The sequence below is a fragment of the Ascaphus truei genome, unplaced genomic scaffold, assembly GCF_040206685.1.
Source record: "Ascaphus truei isolate aAscTru1 unplaced genomic scaffold, aAscTru1.hap1 HAP1_SCAFFOLD_2898, whole genome shotgun sequence".
Lineage (NCBI taxonomy): Eukaryota > Metazoa > Chordata > Amphibia > Anura > Ascaphidae > Ascaphus > Ascaphus truei.
In genome coordinates, this window is record NW_027455857.1 from 1 (window position 1) to 17,285 (window position 17,285).

Consider the following 17,285-nt stretch of genomic DNA (forward strand, 5'->3'; position numbering starts at 1 on the left):
GTATCACGCCTCCTTATTCAGCGCGCAGGGAGCGGTGCGCGTCCTGTAGGGAGAGAGGACTGGGGGTATCCCGCCTCCTTATTCAGCGCGCAGGGAGCGGCGCGCGTCTTGTAGGGAGAGAGGACTGGGGGTATCCCGTCTCCTTATTCAGCGCGCAGGGAGCGGCGCGCGTCCTGTAGGGAGAGAGGACTGGGGGTATCCCGCCACCTTATTCTGCGCGCAGGGAGCGGTGCGCGTCCTGTAGGGAGAGAGGACTGGGGGTATCCCGCCTCCTTATTCTGCGCGCAGGGAGCGGTGCGCGTCCTGTAGGGAGAGAGGACTGGGGATATCCCGCCTCCTTATTCAGTGCGCAGGGAGCGGTGCGCGTCCTGTAGGGAGAGAGGACTGGGGATATCCCGCCTCCTTATTCAGCGCGCAGGGAGCGGTGCGCGTCCTGTAGGGAGAGAGGACTGGGGGAATCCCGCCTCCCTATTCAGTGCGCAGGGAGCGGTGCGCGTCCTGTAGGGAGAGAGGACTGGGGGAATCCCGCCTCCTTATTCAGCGCGCAGGGAGCGGTGCGCGTCCTGTAGGGAGAGAGGACTGGGGGTATCCCGCCTCCTTATTCAGCGCGCGTCCTGTAGGGAGAGAGGACTGGGGGTATCCCGCCTCCTTATTCAGCGCGCAGGGAGCGGTGCGCGTCCTGTAGGAAGAGAGGACTGGGGGTATCCCGCCTCCTTATTCAGCGCGCAGGGAGCGGAGCGCGTCCTGTAGGGAGAGAGGACTGGGGGTATCCCGCCTCCTTATTCAGCGCGCAGGGAGCGGTGCGCGTCCTGTAGGGAGAGAGGACTGGGGGTATCCCGCCTCCTTATTCAGCGCGCAGGGAGCGGTGCGCGTCCTGTAGGGAGAGAGGACTGGGGATATCCCGTCTCCTTATTCAGCGCGCAGGGAGCGGCGCGCGTCCTGTAGGGAGAGAGGACTGGGGGTATCCCGCCTCCTTATTCAGCGCGCAGGGAGCGGCGCGCGTCCTGTAGGGAGAGAGGACTGGGGGTATCCCGTCTCCTTATTCAGCGCGCAGGGAGCGGTGCGCGTCCTGTAGGGAGAGAGGACTGGGGGTATCCCGCCTCCTTATTCAGCGCGCAGGGAGCGGCGCGCGTCCTGTAGGGAGAGAGGACTGGGGGTATCCCGTCTCCTTATTCAGCGCGCAGGGAGCGGTGCGCGTCCTGTAGGGAGAGAGGACTGGGGGTATCCCGCCTCCTTATTCAGCGCGCAGGGAGCGGCGCGCGTCCTGTAGGGAGAGAGGACTGGGGGTATCCCGTCTCCTTATTCAGCGCGCAGGGAGCGGCGTGCGTCCTGTAGGGAGAGAGGACTGGGGGTATCCCGACTCCTTATTCAGCGCGCAGGGAGCGGTGCGCGTCCTGTAGGGAGAGAGGACTGGGGATATCCCGACTCCTTATTCAGCGCGCAGGGAGCGGTGCGCGTCCTGTAGGGAGAGAGGACTGGGGATATCCCGCCTCCTTATTCAGCGCGCAGGGAGCGGTGCGCGTCCTGTAGGGAGAGAGGACTGGGGATATCCCGCCTCCTTATTCAGCGCGCAGGGAGCGGCGCGCGTCCTGTAGGGAGAGAGGACTGGGGGTATCCTGTCTCCTTATTCAGCGCGCAGGGAGCGGCGCGCGTCCTGTAGGGAGAGAGGACTGGGGATATCCCGCCTCCTTATTCAGCGCGCAGGGAGCGGTGCGCGTCCTGTAGGGAGAGAGGACTGGGGATATCCCGCCTCCTTATTCAGCGCGCAGGGAGCGGCGCGCGTCCTGTAGGGAGAGAGGACTGGGGGTATCCCGTCTCCTTATTCAGCGCGCAGGGAGCGGTGCGCGTCCTGTAGGGAGAGAGGACTGGGGGGTATCCCGCCTCCTTATTCCGCGCGCAGGGAGCGGTGCGCGTCCTGTAGGGAGAGAGGACTGGGGGGTATCCCGCCTCCTTATTCAGCGCGCAGGGAGCGGTGCGCGTCCTGTAGGGAGAGAGGACTGGGGGTATCCCGTCTCCTTATTCAGCGCGCAGGGAGCGGTGCGCGTCCTGTAGGGAGAGAGGACTGGGGGTATCCCGCCTCCTTATTCAGCGCGCAGGGAGCGGTGCGCGTCCTGTAGGGAGAGAGGACTGGGGGTATCCCGCCTCCTTATTCAGAGCGCAGGGAGCGGCGCGGGTCCTGTAGGGAGAGAGGACTGGGGGTATCCAGCCTCCTTATTCAGCGCGCAGGGAGCGGCCTGTAGCTGGGATAAGTGATGCCACTTTCACCTGATAAAGGCCAGCTACAGGCCGAAAGGTTGTCTCGATTTGGCACAATAAATTTTGCTTGAATAAAACCCGTAGTAATCTGATTCATCTGCATTACTTTTGATGGGACAGGAGACTTTGACCAGGCCAATGTGAGCTAGCTTGGTTACCTCCTTCAATCTCGGCACACGCTAAGTATTGGTTACACCAGGGGTGGGCAAGTTAAAGACTGAGCCTCTGATTGAGCCACCTGTGCTGAAGCTGAGACTGATTGAACCACTGGTGCTGGAGCTGGGATATCCTGAAAACCTGACCTGTTGAGGGGGCTTGAGGATGGAAGTTGAGCCCCCCTGGGCAATGCTGAGATCATGCTCTGATTTGTGTGTGTACATTTAGTTGGAGGCTGCTAACCTTGCCTCATCTTTTTGACACTTTTCTGTATCGTATTTATATGATGGGAACCCAGGTTATCGTACAGACACATTGTGTCTCGGTGTCTCGGGGCTTTCACTTCATTTTCACAGAGGGATGAGTTCAGGGATTAGGAGGGAACATTTGCTCCCTTTGCATTGCTTTGCCATTAGTGTGTTATGTAGTGTGTGATGTTTGTCTGTGCTAGCCTAATATATAGGGTGACCCTGAATATAAGGCATCCCCCTCCCTACTAATAAGTAGTTGCTGGAAAGAACAAAGTTCACACACGCTGTGTGTCTGTCTCTGTCAATCTCTTGATTTTGATCTTCCTGCCACAAGCAACATGGCTGCTTCAGGCCCCCAAGGTGGAGCGTCCTGTTTTACCCTCCTACCTCTGCTCGCAGAAGTGGGTGGAGCCTGAGTTGTGTGTAGGTACTTTTCAACGTTATTTTATTGAGGGGAAAAAAAAACCTTGTCTTACCTCAGGACTCTCTTTGAGATGGGAACACACGAGTCGCACCCAAAGGGTGTCAGCCAAAGGGTGTCAGCCCAAGGGCACCCAAAGAGTGTCAGGCGTTTGCTGCCGTTCGATGATGTTACAATTCAAAACACACCAACCTTCTCATCCCGTCCCCCATGTTTCCACCTACCCTTCCTTTATAGAGTGTAAGCTCCTTGGCACAGGGCCTTCCTTACCCACTGTATCAATGTATGTTATACGGAGTATGTAAATAAGCCATGAATAACATGCTGGTTCTCTGCTGCTGTCTGCAGGCTTGTGAACAGCTGCCTCTCCGAAGAGATGAAAGACATTCACGCCTTTGAGCAGAAGACCCTCACCCCGGCGCAGTGGGAGACTGAGAAGCAGAAATGAGGCGGGTTTCCGTTCCCTCCTCGCCACGTCGTCTCAGGGACGCAGTATTTATTACAGACAGTACTCCCGAACCCTCAGACACGTTCCGCTTCCATCCCCACGAGTGCCAGAGAGGAACCTCGGGCTCGCGAGGGGTAAACCGCCATCGCCCAGCAAATAAACGCCTTGGTGTTTTAATGGCGACATCCTTGTTTTGTGCACGCGGGACAGCAGAGGGGTGACCTCGGTCCCTCGCATATACTGCGCCACTGTCTGTGTGTCTGACACCGCACCCTGTACCAATCGTCTGTCGCCTCGGGGAACGCAGAATAAAAGTGTGTGTCATTGTGCCGAGTCCCGTCTCTGATTAGGGGAGAGATAGGGGGCGTTACGTGGCGTACGTATTATAATGGGATGGAGCAGATTCGGAGTATCTGTGGTCTACACCAGGGGGCGCTCAACTCCCAGTCCTCAAGCCCCCCAACAGGTCAGGTTTTTAGGATATCCCAGTTTCAGTACTGGTGGCTCAGTCAAAAACTGAGCTTCTGATTGAGCCTCCTGTGCTGAAGCAGGGATATCCTGCAGACCTGTTTGGGAGGGGGGCTTGTGGACTGGCGTTGAGCACCCCTGGGACTTTACCCCCACCTTATTGTCAGCGTCCGAACTCAACCTGGTCTTGGGGCGTAAGCTGCCTTGGGTGGTTATCATAAACTTCTTAAACTTAAAGTACACACTACGTCAGGGACGGCCAACTCCAGTACTCGTGGGCCACCAACAGGTCAGGTTTTAAGGAAATCCCACTTTCAGCACAGGTGGCTCAGTCGTTGCTGAGGGCAGGACAGCCTGAAAACCTGACCTGTTGGTGGCCCTTAGGGACTGGAGTTGGCCGCCCCTGCGCTAGGATAGATATTTTCCCCTAAGTGCGGGATACACATTTTGCTTCCCGGACTGATGCGTAGTATACAGCTCGCAAAGGCAAGAAACCCAGCCAGAGGCAGCACAGTTATTCCATTCAGCATATCAACAATGTCATTTCCATTGCAAATAACCATAGATTATCGGCTATATCTGCGCTCGCCGGCAAAGGGGGTTATGGGGCAGAAGGAAAAGTGTTGGTGTGGCATCATGTCCCTAGCACTCCCTCTGCCAGTCCCTGTGCTGGGAGCAGGAGGGGCAGAGGTATGAGGCTTGCAGAACACGCTTCCTCCGCCAGTCCCTGTGCTGGGAGCAGGAGGGGCAGAGGTATGAGGCTTGCAGAACACGCTCCCTCTGCCAGTCCCTGTGCTGGGAGCAGGAGGGGCAGAGGTATGAGGCTTGCAGAACACGCTCCCTCCGCCAGTCCCTGTGCTGGGAGCAGGAGGGGCAGAGGTATGAGGCTTGCAGAACACGCTCCCTCCGCCAGTCCCTGTGCTGGGAGCAGGAGGGGCAGAGGTATGAGGCTTGCAGAACACGCTCCAGTTCTGGGAGGGAGGGAGGGGGAATGTATCAAAGCACATTTGGAATAAAATGAATGCAAATTACGTCATTTTCATCTCGCGTCTTGAGTGCCCCGGGTTGCGATTTTAGGGGGGTGTATCAATAGGATTAGGGTACGTGACTCACAGATAATACGATGTGTATCAAACGCGGCGTCTTGTACATTTTTCTGCCCAACGACTTGCATCGTGGGTAGGAAAAACTTCCTCGCGTTCGACGCACACAGAAAATGGATTAACGGGTCAAAACCGGCTTTTATTTGCACTCTTTACATCGATACATCTCCCCCCGGAAACACACTCGGCAGTTCCCTGTGCTGGGAGTGGCAGGGGATTGGGATGTGACCAGATCATAATATTTCGGGGGTTGTGGTGTTCCAGTCGTTAGGCTTCAGCTGGGTCCAGTGTGTTCCCATCGGTCATTACCTGCTCATAACTTGGTCTCAGTTCAAACACGCAATGCCAAAGGTGAAATGTAGGCACAAGGACCCATATTCTTCTAAGCAATCGTGTTCCACACGACCCCTTGCACTCCCGCCCCCATTAATGCACTGCAATAGTTCTTCTGGCAGAAGACTGCTTAGTAAGTATGGGCTGGTATCCCCCTGGCACAGTGGTACAGTCCAAATGCTATCCCCAGGGTTCAGGGAGAGGGTTTAACACTGATCTGTGGAGATGGATCTTCTCTCTACCCAATATAAGAAGCACACCGTTAACGATGAACCCGCTCTCATTGAAGTGACAAGAACTTGGTGCATCATCAACTGCGCGTGACCTCCCTTCTCTGCATATTGGGTAAAGGGTGGACTCCTCTCTTCCCTACTTCTCCTCCCTGTCCTCCAGCTGAATGAGGCGCTGCTCCTGATCCGACACGGTCGCTCTTAATTGCTTGATCTCTTCATCAGCTGCTCCAGAACGGGGTCCTGGAAAGGTGGGAATAGAAAGCTTTCAGTTCATTTAACGGCAGGGATGAGCCCGCTGGCTTTTCCTCAGACACTATTGGATCTTCTGCGTACTTCTGAATTTAGGAACATCTTGTATCTATCCCAAACCTGTATCAATTCTCATACTGTATGAGCCCCTTCCACCTCTGCTGGGCGGCTACTCCACCAGTCCACCACCCTTTCCGTCAACAAGAACTTCCTCACATTTCCCCTTGGGCCTCGGTCCCAGTAATCCCGACCGCGCGTGCCCGGCGCGGACAAGAAAACGTCCCTGTACGGGGTGCTCTGTTAGGGGGACCCCCGTCCCACGCAGATGCCCCTCTTACCGTGGTGCCTCCGGCCTCGTTGGACGAGTGGCTGCGCTTTGCGGCTCGGGTGCACAAGATGTTCTTGGTGACCTTGAGCTCGCGGCTCTTGCTGGGGACGTAGCCGTCCCGCAGGGAGATGAGCAGTGGATCCGCGTTCTTACCGCCCAGCCACTCCTCCGCCGTGAGCGGGGGGTCGGGGCCCACGGTGTCCGGGTACAGATCGTCCTGGAACAGGTCGGACTGCGGGGGAGACGGGGGTCACTGCAAGCTCTGCTACTCCTGTACTCACCGTCCCCCACCCGCCCCGCTCACACATCTGTCATGCACTGCACCCTCTGCCCCCCCCCCCCACACACATCTGTCATGCACTGCACCCTCTGCCCCCCCCCACACACATCTGTCATGCACTGCACCCTCTGCCCCCCCACACACATCTGTCATGCACTGCACCCTCTGCCCACCCCCCCACACACATCTGTCATGCACTGCACCCTCTGCCCCCCCCACACACATCTGTCATGCACTGCACCCTCTGCCCCCCCACACACATCTGTCATGCACTGCACCCTCTGCCCCCCACACACATCTGTCATGCACTGCACCCTCTGCCCCCCACACACATCTGTCATGCACTGCACCCTCTCCCACCCCCCCACACACATCTGTCATGCACTGCACCCTCTGCCCCCCCACACACATCTGTGATGCACTGCACCCTCTGCCCCCCCCACACACATCTGTCATGCACTGCACTCTCTGCTACTCCTGTACTCACTGCCCCCCGCGCACACATCTGTAATGCACTGCTCCCTCTACTACTCCTGTACTCACTGTCACCGCACACACATCTGTCATGCACGGCATCCTATGCTACTCCTGTACTCACTGCCTCCCGCACACACATCTGTCACGCACTGCTCCCTCTACTACTCCTGTACTCACTGTCACCGCACACACATCTGTCATGCACTGCTCTCTCTGCTACTCCTGTACTCACTGCCCCCCGCACACACATCTGTCATGCACTGCTCCCTCTGCTACTCCTGTACTCACTGCCCCCGCACACACATCTGTCATGCACGGCTTCCTCTGCTACTCCTGTACTCACTGCCCCCGCACACACATCTGTCATGCACTGCATCTCTGCTACTCCTGTACTCACTGCCCCCCGCACACACATCTGTCATGCACTGCATCTCTGCTACTCCTGTACTCACTGCCCCCGCACACACATCTGTCATGCACGGCTTCCTCTGCTACTCCTGTACTCACTGCCCCCCGCACACACATCTGTCATGCACTGCTCCCTCTGCTACTCCTGTACTCACTGCCCCCCGCACACACATCTGTCATGCACTGCACCTCTGCTACTCCTGTACTCACTGCCCCCGCACACACATCTGTCATGCACTGCACCTCTGCTACTCCTGTACTCACTGCCCCGCACACACATCTGTCATGCACTGCTCCCTCTGCTACTCCTGTACTCACTGCCCCCGCACACACCTCTGTCATGCACTGCACCTCTGCTACTCCTGTACTGACTGCCCCCGCGCACACATCTGTCATGCACTGCTCCCTCTGCTACTCCTGTACTGACTGCCCCCGCACACACATCTGTCATGCATGGCTCCCTCTGCCCCCCGCACACACATCTGTCATGCACTGCACCTCTGGATCCCCTCTACACGCAGCTGTGGCTGCACCCTCTGCTATTCCTGTGCTACTCGCTCGCCCGCAGACCCTGCTCACCTTCCTGGGCACGGTCATTACTATCGGCTCACACTTCCTCTCGTGGAGTTTGTAAAACCTGAAAGAAAATGGAATATCAGTGCAGGACGAGCAGAGAACAGCGCAATGCTCTGCAGCGTTGTGGGTAATGGTGTGACGCTCTGCAGGGGAGCGGGTAATGGTTCGACGATCTGCAGTGGAGTGGGTAATGGTGTGGCACTCTGCAGGGAGCGGGTAATGGTGTCATGCTCTGCAGCGTTGTGGGTAATGGTGTGATGCTCTGCAGCGTTGTGGGTAATGGTGTGGCGCTCTGCAGGGGAGCGGGAAATGGTGTGACGCTCTGCAGGGGAGCGGGTAATGGTGTGACGCTCTGCAGGGGAGCGGGTAATGGTGTGACGCTCTGCAGGGGAGCGGGTAATGGTGTGACGCTCTGCATGGGAGCGGGTAATGGTGTGACGCTCTGCAGGGGAGCGGGTAATGGTGTGACGCTCTGCAGGGGAGCGGGTAATGGTGTGATGCTCTGCAGGGGAGCGGGTAATGGTGTGGCGCTCTGCAGGGGAGCGGGTAATGGTGTGGCGCTCTGCAGGGGAGCGGGTAATAGTGTGACGCTCTGCAGGGGAGCGGGTAATGGTGTGACGCTCTGCAGGGGAGCGGGTAATGGTGTGGCGCTCTGCAGGGGAGCGGGTAATGGTGTGACGCTCTGCAGGGGAGCGGGTAATAGTGTGACGCTCTGCAGGGGAGCGGGTAATTTTGTGACGCTCTGCAGGGGAGCGCGTAATGGTGTGACGCTCTGCAGGGGAGCGGATAATGGTGTGACGCTCTGCAGGGAGCGGGTAATGGTGTGACGCTCTGCAGGGGAGCGGGTAATGGTGTGACGCTCTGCAGGGGAGCGGGTAATGGTGTGATGCTCTGCAGGAGAGCGGGTAATGGTGTGATGCTCTGCAGGAGAGCGGATGATGGTGGTGTGATGCTCTGCGGTCCTTACCTGGCAATCTCGCACTTGTTCACCTCCAGCCCCCGTTTGGGCATGTATCCCATCCCCCGCTGGGACTCCTTACTGCTATACAGTGACAGGTAATGCACATAGGGAGCCTCATCTGTCACCTCAAAGTACCGGATGCTGCTGTCCCCTGTCACCAAGAACATATCTCATTATAAGGACAAGAAACGAGAAGGATTCCCGCGCACCCTGCAGAGAACAGCACCGAGCTGGCCGCAGCTGCGACGGCGCGCGCGGTGCACACAAGGTACGGCCCTCTACGGGGCCAGCCCCGGCAGCTGCCTGCGCGCCCGGCACAATGCGCGAAGCGCGACCGCCTTTGCCAAAAGACAATAATTTTGTCTTTTGGCGCGGCGGCTGAGCGTTGGCTACATCACAGTGGCGGTTCAGCCAATGAGGGCGAACCAGCCGCGTGACGTCATGGCCGCGCCCCCGTCGCGAGTTGCCTGGTGTCCACCTGGCAGCTCTGATGCCGGGAACGAGCGCCGCCAGGCCGCCCCCCCCCGGCGCGCACACTGGGGCCTTAGCTAAACCAAAGGAGGGGTCCTGCCGGCATGAGCTCCCCAGAGACGGGGAGACGGCAGGGAAGTCCCAATAACCTGCACTGAAACCGCTCGCTGGAGGTCTAATGCTAAAGGGAAAACCCAAGTGGATGATCGTGGCTGCTCAGCAGAGCAGGTAAATCACCAGTGACGGTGGCACAAGATAAAGCGTGCCAGGAAATATAGCCCGTGGGAATATAATGGAGCAGCCCTCAAGGAATCCAACCTGTTGTGTCCCCAAGATGCGGATAATGTCTAGTGAAACATTTTTAAATCAATGTAATAATAATATATATAAAGGCAAGGGACAATGAATAAGACTGCACTAATACGCAGCTGTATGGTAACCAACCCGGGTACAGCCATCAAATGACTATTTAGTGGTGGTGACTCGTCAAAGACGGACGGACGTGCTAGTGTACCGAAGGGTGGGGGCTGGGAATCGGAGGGGCAAATAACTGCCCCTAGACACATGGGAACAAAGGAGTAGGGGCCATGACATGAGGGAAAGAACCCTAATCTGTAGTCCGTGGACTTGTCGTTGTGTTGGGCGACCCCCATGGAGACCCCTCACACACCCCCTGTTGGGACTCACTGCTATAAGGCATTTTTCCGGGATGGTTTACATATAGAGAAACACGCACACGCTATGGGTCAGGGACACCCACATACAAAGCCCCTTGGCAGATAAGGGGTGAGAGAGGGGGGGAAGATAGAGAGGGGGGGAAAGAGGGAGAGAGGGGGAAAGAGGGAGAGGGAAAGATAAGAGAGAGGGAGTGGGAAGAGAGAGAGGGGAGAGGGGGGGAAAGGGAGTGAGGGGGGGAAAGGGAGTGAGGGGGGGAAGAGAGAGGGAGGAGAGAGGGGGGGGAAGAGAGGGAGGAGGGGGGGGAAGAGAGGGAGGAGGGGGGGGAAGAGAGGGAGGAGGGGGGGAAGAGAGGGAGAGGGAAAGATAAGAGAGGGAGTGGGAAGAGAGAGGGAAAGAGGGAGAGAGGGGGGGAAAGAGGGAGTGAGAGGGGGGAAAGAGGGAGAGAGGGGGGGGAAGAGAGAGAGAGGGGGGGAAAGGGAGAGGGAAAGATAAGAGAGAGGGAGTGGGAAGAGAGAGGGGGGGGAGAGAGGGGGAAAGAGGGTGAGGGGAAAGAGAGAGAGTTAGAGAGGGGAAGGAAAGAGATGGGGGGAAGAGAGAGGGGGGGAGAGAAGGGGGAGTTATGGGGTAGTTCACCTTCCCGCACAAGTACACAATGCCGGTATCGGGGTCGAAGAACGGGATCATGACGCCGCTGCTGGTATCCAGCTCTTGTAGGGTGAGAGGCTCATCCAGGGATTTCTGTGGGGCGAGGGGGACAAGGAAGGGGTCAGGTAAGGGGTCACTGAGCTCTCGGCCTCCCCAATCCCAGTCCAATCACTTTAGTTGGGGCGAGACGCTCTGCAGGTGGGGTCTCACCGGGTCCCACAGGGCCACTTGTCTCTCGCTCATCCGGCTGAATCCCGTGGTCAGTATTTTCCCGTCCGCAACAAAGATGGCGCGGACCGGCCGACTGCCCTCATGCGGCTTCTCTATCTCCTGGGGGAAGGGAGCGGGGGGAAGGAATGTTTAAGGGGATAATGCTCTGCAGATTTCTCTGAGGAAAAGGGAAGTGGATTATGGTGCGATGCTCTGCGGGTATCCTTACCGATTAGAGGGTTATTACAGTGACGGTCTGCAGGTTTCACTGGCAGAATGAGGGGTTATGGGTGCGATGTTCTGCAGGTTTGTCTGGGGGGAGTATGTGGGTGCGATTTTCTGCAGATCTCTCGGGGGTGGGGGGGGGGGGGAGTATGTGGGTGCGATGTTCTGCAGGTCTCTCTGTGGGGGAGTATGTGGGTGCGATGATCTGCAGTCTCTCTGTGGGGAGTATGTGGGTGCGATGTTCTGCAGGTCTCTCTGTGGGGGAGTATGTGGGTGCGATGTTCTGCAGTCTCTCTGGGGGGAGTATGTGGGTGCGATGATCTGCAGTCTCTCTGGGGGGATTATGTGGGTGCGATGTTCTGCAGTTCTCCCTGGGGGGTATGCAGGTGCGATGTTCTGCAGGTCTCTCTGTGGGGGGAGTATTTGAGTGCGATGTTCTGCAAGTCTCGGGGGGAGTATGTGGGTGTGATGTTCTGCAGTCTGTCTGGGGGGAGTATATGGGTGCGATGATCTGCAGTCTCTCTGGGGGGAGTATATGGGTGTGATGTTCTGCAGGTCTCTGTGTGGGGGGAGTATATGGGTGCGATGTTCTTCAGGTCTCTGGTGCAATATATTTGTGCGATGTTCTGCGGTCTTGGAGGGTTTGTTGGTGCAATTTTCTGCAGGCCTTTCTCAGAGGATTTATGGGTGCGATGTTCTGCAGGCCTCTCTCTGAAGGGCCTCTCTCTGAAGGAGGGTGTGGGACCTGTGCATGCGATGTTCTGCAGCCCTCTCTCTGGGGGAGGGTTTGTGACCTGTGGGTGCGATGTTCTGCAGGTCTCCCTTTTGGGAAGTATTTGGGACCTGTCGGTGCGATGTTCTGCAGTCCTCACAGTGGAGAAGGCTTTGGGACCTGTGGGTGCGATGTTCTGCAGGTCTCTGTGGGGAAGGGTTTGGGACCTGTGGGTGCGATGCTCTGCAGGTCTCTCTCTGGGGGAGGGTGTGGGACCTGGGGGTGCGATGTTTTGCAGGCCTCTGTGGGAAGGGTTTGGGACCTGTGGGTGCGATGCTCTGCAGGCCTCAGAGGGAGTGGCACCCTGTGGGTGTGATGTTCTGCAGGCCTCTGTGGGGAAGGGTTTGGGACCTGTGGGTGTGATGCTCTGCAGGCCTCGGAGGGAGTGGCACCTGTGGGTGCGATGTTCTGCAGGCCTCTCTCGGTGGGACCTGTGGGTGCGATGTTCTGCAGGCCTCTTGGGGGGAGGGTGTGGGACCTGTAGGTGCGATGTTCTGCAGACCTCTCTCAGGGGGAGTGTGTGTGACCTGTGGGTGCGATGTTCTGCAGGCCTCACTCTGGGGAGGGTGTGGGACCTGTGGGTGCGATGTTCTGAAGGCCTCACTCTGGGGGAGGGTGTGGGACTTGTGGGTGCGATGTTCTGCAGGCCTCTCTCTGGGGGAGGGTGTGGGACCTGTGGGTGCGATGTTCTGCAGATCTCTGGGGGAATGTGTGGGACCTATGGGCGTGATGTTCTGCAGGCCTCTCTGGGGGAGGGTGTGGGACCCGTGGGTGCGATGTTCTGCAGGTCTCACTCTGGGGGAGGGTGTGGGACCTGTGGGTGCGATGTTCTGCAGGCCTCTCTCGGGGGCAAGGTGTGGAACCTGTGGGAGCGATGTTCTGCAGGCCTCTCTCGGGGGAGGGTGTGGGACATGTAGGTGCGATGTTCTGCAGGCCTCTCTGTGGGTGAGGGTGTGGGACCTGTGAGTGCGATGTTCTGCAGGCCTCTCTGTGGGTGAGGGTGTGGGACCTGTGAGTGCGATGTTCTGCAGGCCTCTCTGTGGGTGAGGGTGTGGGACCTGTGAGTGCGATGTTCTGCAGGCCTATCTCTGGGGAAGGTGTGGGACCTTATGGGTGCGATGTTCTGCAGGCCTCTCTCGGGGGGAGTGTTTGGGACCTGTAGGTGCGATGTTCTGCAGGTCTCTCTGTGGGGGAGGGTTTGGGACGTGGGTGCGATGTTCTGCAGGCCTCTCTCTGGGGGAGGGTGAGATGTTCTGCAGGCCTCTCTGTGGGGGAGGGTTTGGGACGTGGGTGCGATGTTCTGCAGGCCTCTCTGTGGGGGAGGGTGCGATGTTCTGCAGGCTTCTCTGGTGGGGGGTGCGATGTTCTGCAGGCCTCTCTCGGGGGGAGGGTTTGGGACCTGTAGGTGCGATGTTCTGCAGGTCTCTCTCTGGGGGAGGGTGCGATGTTCTGCAGGCTCTCACCGCTGTGATAGTCCCGGCTCTGGGTTCGATGATGCGGACCTTCTTGTCCTTGCAGGAGGTGGCGAGCAGGCTCCCGTCCCGGTTCCAGGCCACGCTGTATATGAGATCCGTGTGCATCTCATCCAGAGACAGGACGGACTGTCCGGAGCCCACGTCCCAGATCAGGACCAGGTTATCACAGCCTGGGGAGGAGGACACCATTACCCCCCTCTCCCTGCACAGGCTCCTGCAGGTACACAGCACCTCTCTCTCTCACTCCCTCTCTCTCTCTGTCTCTCCCCACCTCCTTTACCCCCCCCACCCTCTCTCTCCTCTTCCTCTCTCTTACCTTCTTTTCCTCTCTCCCTTTATATCTCTCACTCTCTCTCTTTCTTTTTGTCTCTCTCTCTGTCTCTCCTCTTCATCTCCTTCTTTTCCTCCCCGTCTCCTCTCTCTTTTTTTCTTTCTTCCCTCATGTCCCCCCTCTGTTTCTCACTCTCCCCCCTTTGTCTCCCTCTCCCCCCTCTGTTTCCCTCCCCGTCCCTCTATCTCCCTCTCCCCCCCTATCTCAGTCTCACTCTCCCCCCTGTCTCAGTCTCACTCTCCCCCCTGTCTCAGTCTCACTCCCCCCCTCTGTCTGTCTCCCTCTCTCCCCCCTCTGTCTCCCTCTCCCCCTTCCTGTCTCCCTCTATTCCCCCTATGTCTGTCTCCATGTCTCCCCCCCTTTGTCTCCCTCTCCCCCTTGTCTCTGTCTCCCTCTCCCCCTTGTCTCTGTCTCCCTCTCCCCCTTGTCTCTGTCTCCCTCTCTCCCCCTTGTCTCTGTCTCCATCTCTCCCCCCTCTGTCTCCATCTCCCCCCCCTCTGTCTCCCTCTCTCCCCCCTCTGTCTCCCTCTCTCCCCCCTCTGTCTCCCTCTCTCCCTCCCCCCTCTCCCTCCCTCTCTCCCCCCCCCCTCTCCCTCCCTCTCTCCCCCCTCTTTCTCCCTCTCTCCCCCCTCTGTCTCCCTCTCTCCCCCCTCTGTCTCCCTCTCTCCCCCCTCTGTCTCCCTCTCTCCCCCCTCTGTCTCCCTCTCTTCCCCCCTCTGTCTCCCTCTCTTCCCCCCTCTGTCTCCCTCTCTCCCCCCCCTCTGTCTCCCTCCATCCCCCTCTGTCTCCCTCCCTCCCTCCCCCTCTGTCTCCCTCCTCCCTCTGTCTCCCTCTCTCCCCCTCTCTGTCTCCCTCTCTTCCCGTCTCTGTCTCCCTCTCTCCCCGTCTCTGTCTCCCTCTCCCCCGTCTCTGTCTCACTCCCCCCTCTTTCTCCCTCTCCCCCATCTCTGTCTCCATCTCTCCCCCCTCTGTCTCCCTCCCTCCCCCCTCTGTCTCCCTCCCCCTCTCTCCCTTCTCTGTCTCCCCTCTCTGTCTCCCTCTCTCCCCCCCTCTCCTTCTCTTGCTGACTCCTCCACCCCCCCCCAATACCTGCACTGAGCAGTATATTCTGGGCGGTTGGGTGCCAGCAGACAATGCCCACTCGCTTTGTGTGCCCCTCCAGTGTGACGATGGGGTCAGTGATGGAGCGGGTCAGCCCCCCGTCTGGGATCTCCCACACCTGAGAGACACAGAGAGCTGTGCTATACACAGAGCAAGGCGCGGGCAGCGGCAGTGCCAACCTCCCCCACACTGTATACACAGAGAAAGGCGCGGGCAGCGGCAGTGCCAACCTCCCCCACACTGTATACACAGAGAAAGGCGCGGGCAACCACAGTACCAGCCTCCCCCACATACACTGCCACACGGTATACACAGAGCAGGGCGCGGGCAACCGCAGTGCCAGCCTCCCCCACATACACTGCCACACGGTATACACAGAGCAGGGCGCGGGCAGCGGCAGTGCCAGCCTCCCCCACATACACTGCCACACGGTATACACAGAGCAGGGCGCGGGCAGCCGCAGTACCAGCCTCCCCCACATACACTGCCACACGGTATACACAGAGCAGGGCGCGGGCAGCGGCAGTGCCAACCTCCCCCACACTGTATACACAGAGAAAGGCGCGGGCAGCCGCAGTGCCAGTCTCCCCCACATACACTGCCACACGGTATACACAGAGCAGGGCGCGGGCAGTGGCAGTGCCAGCCTCCCCCACATACACTGGCACACGGTATACACAGAGCAGGGCGCGGGCAGCGGCAGTGCCAGCCTCCCCCACATACACTGCCACACGGTATACACAGAGCAGGGCGCGGGCAGTGGCAGTGCCAGCCTCCCCCACATACACTGGCACACGGTATACACAGAGCAGGGCGCGGGCAGCGGCAGTGCCAGCCTCCCCCACATACACTGCCACACGGTATACACAGAGCAGGGCGCGGGCAGTGGCAGTGCCAGCCTCCCCCACATACACTGGCACACGGTATACACAGAGCAGGGCGCGGGCAGCGGCAGTGCCAGCCTCCCCCACATACACTGCCACACGGTATACACAGAGCAGGGCGCGGGCAGTGGCAGTGCCAGCCTCCCCCTCCTTACCATCACACTGCAGTCCTCAGAGCCACTGGCGATGACGTTGTCATTGTGGGGACACCAGTCAATGTCCAGCACGGGGGCTGTGTGACCGCACACCACAGGCTGGGATTTGTCCAGACGTCCTGTCTACAGAGGAGACACACAGCATCATCACTCACTGTCCTGCCTGTGTCCCCGAGCGCCTCGGGACTGTCACTTATATCTGTCACTTACTCAATATCACTTAGGCTGAGGCCCCAGTGCCTCCGCTGCTCGCGCCCCCGCGAGGCTGGCGGCGCGTGCAGCCGATTCCCCGGTCTGCAGTGAGCTTCAGGAAGAGAGACCGGGGGAGTGACGGGGGCGCGGCCATGACATCACCCGGCAGGTTCACCCTCATTGGCTGAACCGCCGAGGGGCGTGGCCTAGCGCTCCATCGCGAGTCCTGCTCTCAATAGAAGAAACTCTCGCCACAGCGCTGCGGCCCTCCCCTCGCAGCGGGCCCGGCGCCATTGAGGGGAGGGCTCTCGTCCTTGCAGCGTCCGCCACAGCGGGCGCTGCAGTAGCAAGCGGGACCAAAGCCTTATTCTGTTACTTACTCTCTGTCACTTACTCTCTGTCACTTACTCTCTGTCACTTACTCTCTGTCACTTAGTTACATAGTTTCATAGTAGATGAGGTTGAAAAAAGACATACGTCCATCAAGTTCACACAATGCTAAATTTAGACGACAGATACTTTATACTATATCCGTACTTACAGTATATGGAGCCAGAGGAAGGCAAACACAAACCCCAGAGTCATATCATCCAATGATATCTCATAAGGGGAAAAATAAATTCCTTCCTGACTCCAAGAATTGGCAATCAGATTACTCCCTGAATCAACATCCTTCCCATGTTTCCTTATTTGGTATATCTCTGTATACCTTTCTAAAAAGATGTCCAACCATTATTTGAACAAAGTTATTTTATCTGCCATCACAGTCTCCATGGGTAATGAATCCCACACTGTAACTGCCCTTACTGTAAAGAACCCTTTCCTTTGTTGCTGGTGAAATCTCCTTTCCTCCAACCTTAAGGGATGGCCCCGAGTCCTTAGTACTGCCCGTGGGATGAATAGTTATTTTGAAAGCTCCTTGTATTGTCCCCGAATATATTTGTATATAGTTATCATATCCCCTCTTAGACGCCTCTTTTCTAATGTAAATAAATCTAATTTAGCTAGCCTCTCCTCATAAATTAGATTGTCCATCCCCTTTATTAATTTGGTGGCTCTTCTCTGCACTCTCTATAGTTCCATAATTTCTTCTCTAAGGATTGGTGCCCAAAACCATATTCAAGGTGAGGTCTTACTAATGCTTTATAAAGTGGCATAATTATGTTTACTTCCCTTCCATCCATTGCCCGTTTGATGC

General features: G+C 57.9%; 1 protein-coding gene across 1 annotated transcript; it reads right to left on the bottom strand.

Annotated features, from left to right (window-relative positions):
- Positions 1 to 5,221: 5,221 nt before the first annotated feature.
- On the bottom strand, positions 5,222 to 16,045 carry LOC142483056 (coronin-1A-like). Its single transcript, XM_075583133.1, has 9 exons — positions 15,896 to 16,045; positions 14,845 to 14,974; positions 13,413 to 13,594; positions 10,953 to 11,072; positions 10,730 to 10,835; positions 8,955 to 9,099; positions 7,991 to 8,048; positions 6,257 to 6,478; positions 5,222 to 5,909 (listed from the first exon to the last, which is right to left on the bottom strand). Exons 1-9 carry the CDS (start codon positions 15,896 to 15,898, stop codon positions 5,868 to 5,870), a joined length of 1,008 nt encoding a protein of 335 aa, XP_075439248.1. The 5' UTR covers positions 15,899 to 16,045; the 3' UTR covers positions 5,222 to 5,867.
- Positions 16,046 to 17,285: the final 1,240 nt, after the last annotated feature.

Coding starts and splice junctions, on each gene's coding strand:
- LOC142483056 (XM_075583133.1), bottom strand. Junction 11,073..13,412: donor GAGCCGGGACTATCACAGCG/GTGAGAGCCTGC, acceptor CCCTTCCCCCAG/GAGATAGAGAAGCCGCATGA. Junction 8,049..8,954: donor AACAAGTGCGAGATTGCCAG/GTAAGGACCGCA, acceptor ATTTTCTTTCAG/GTTTTACAAACTCCACGAGA.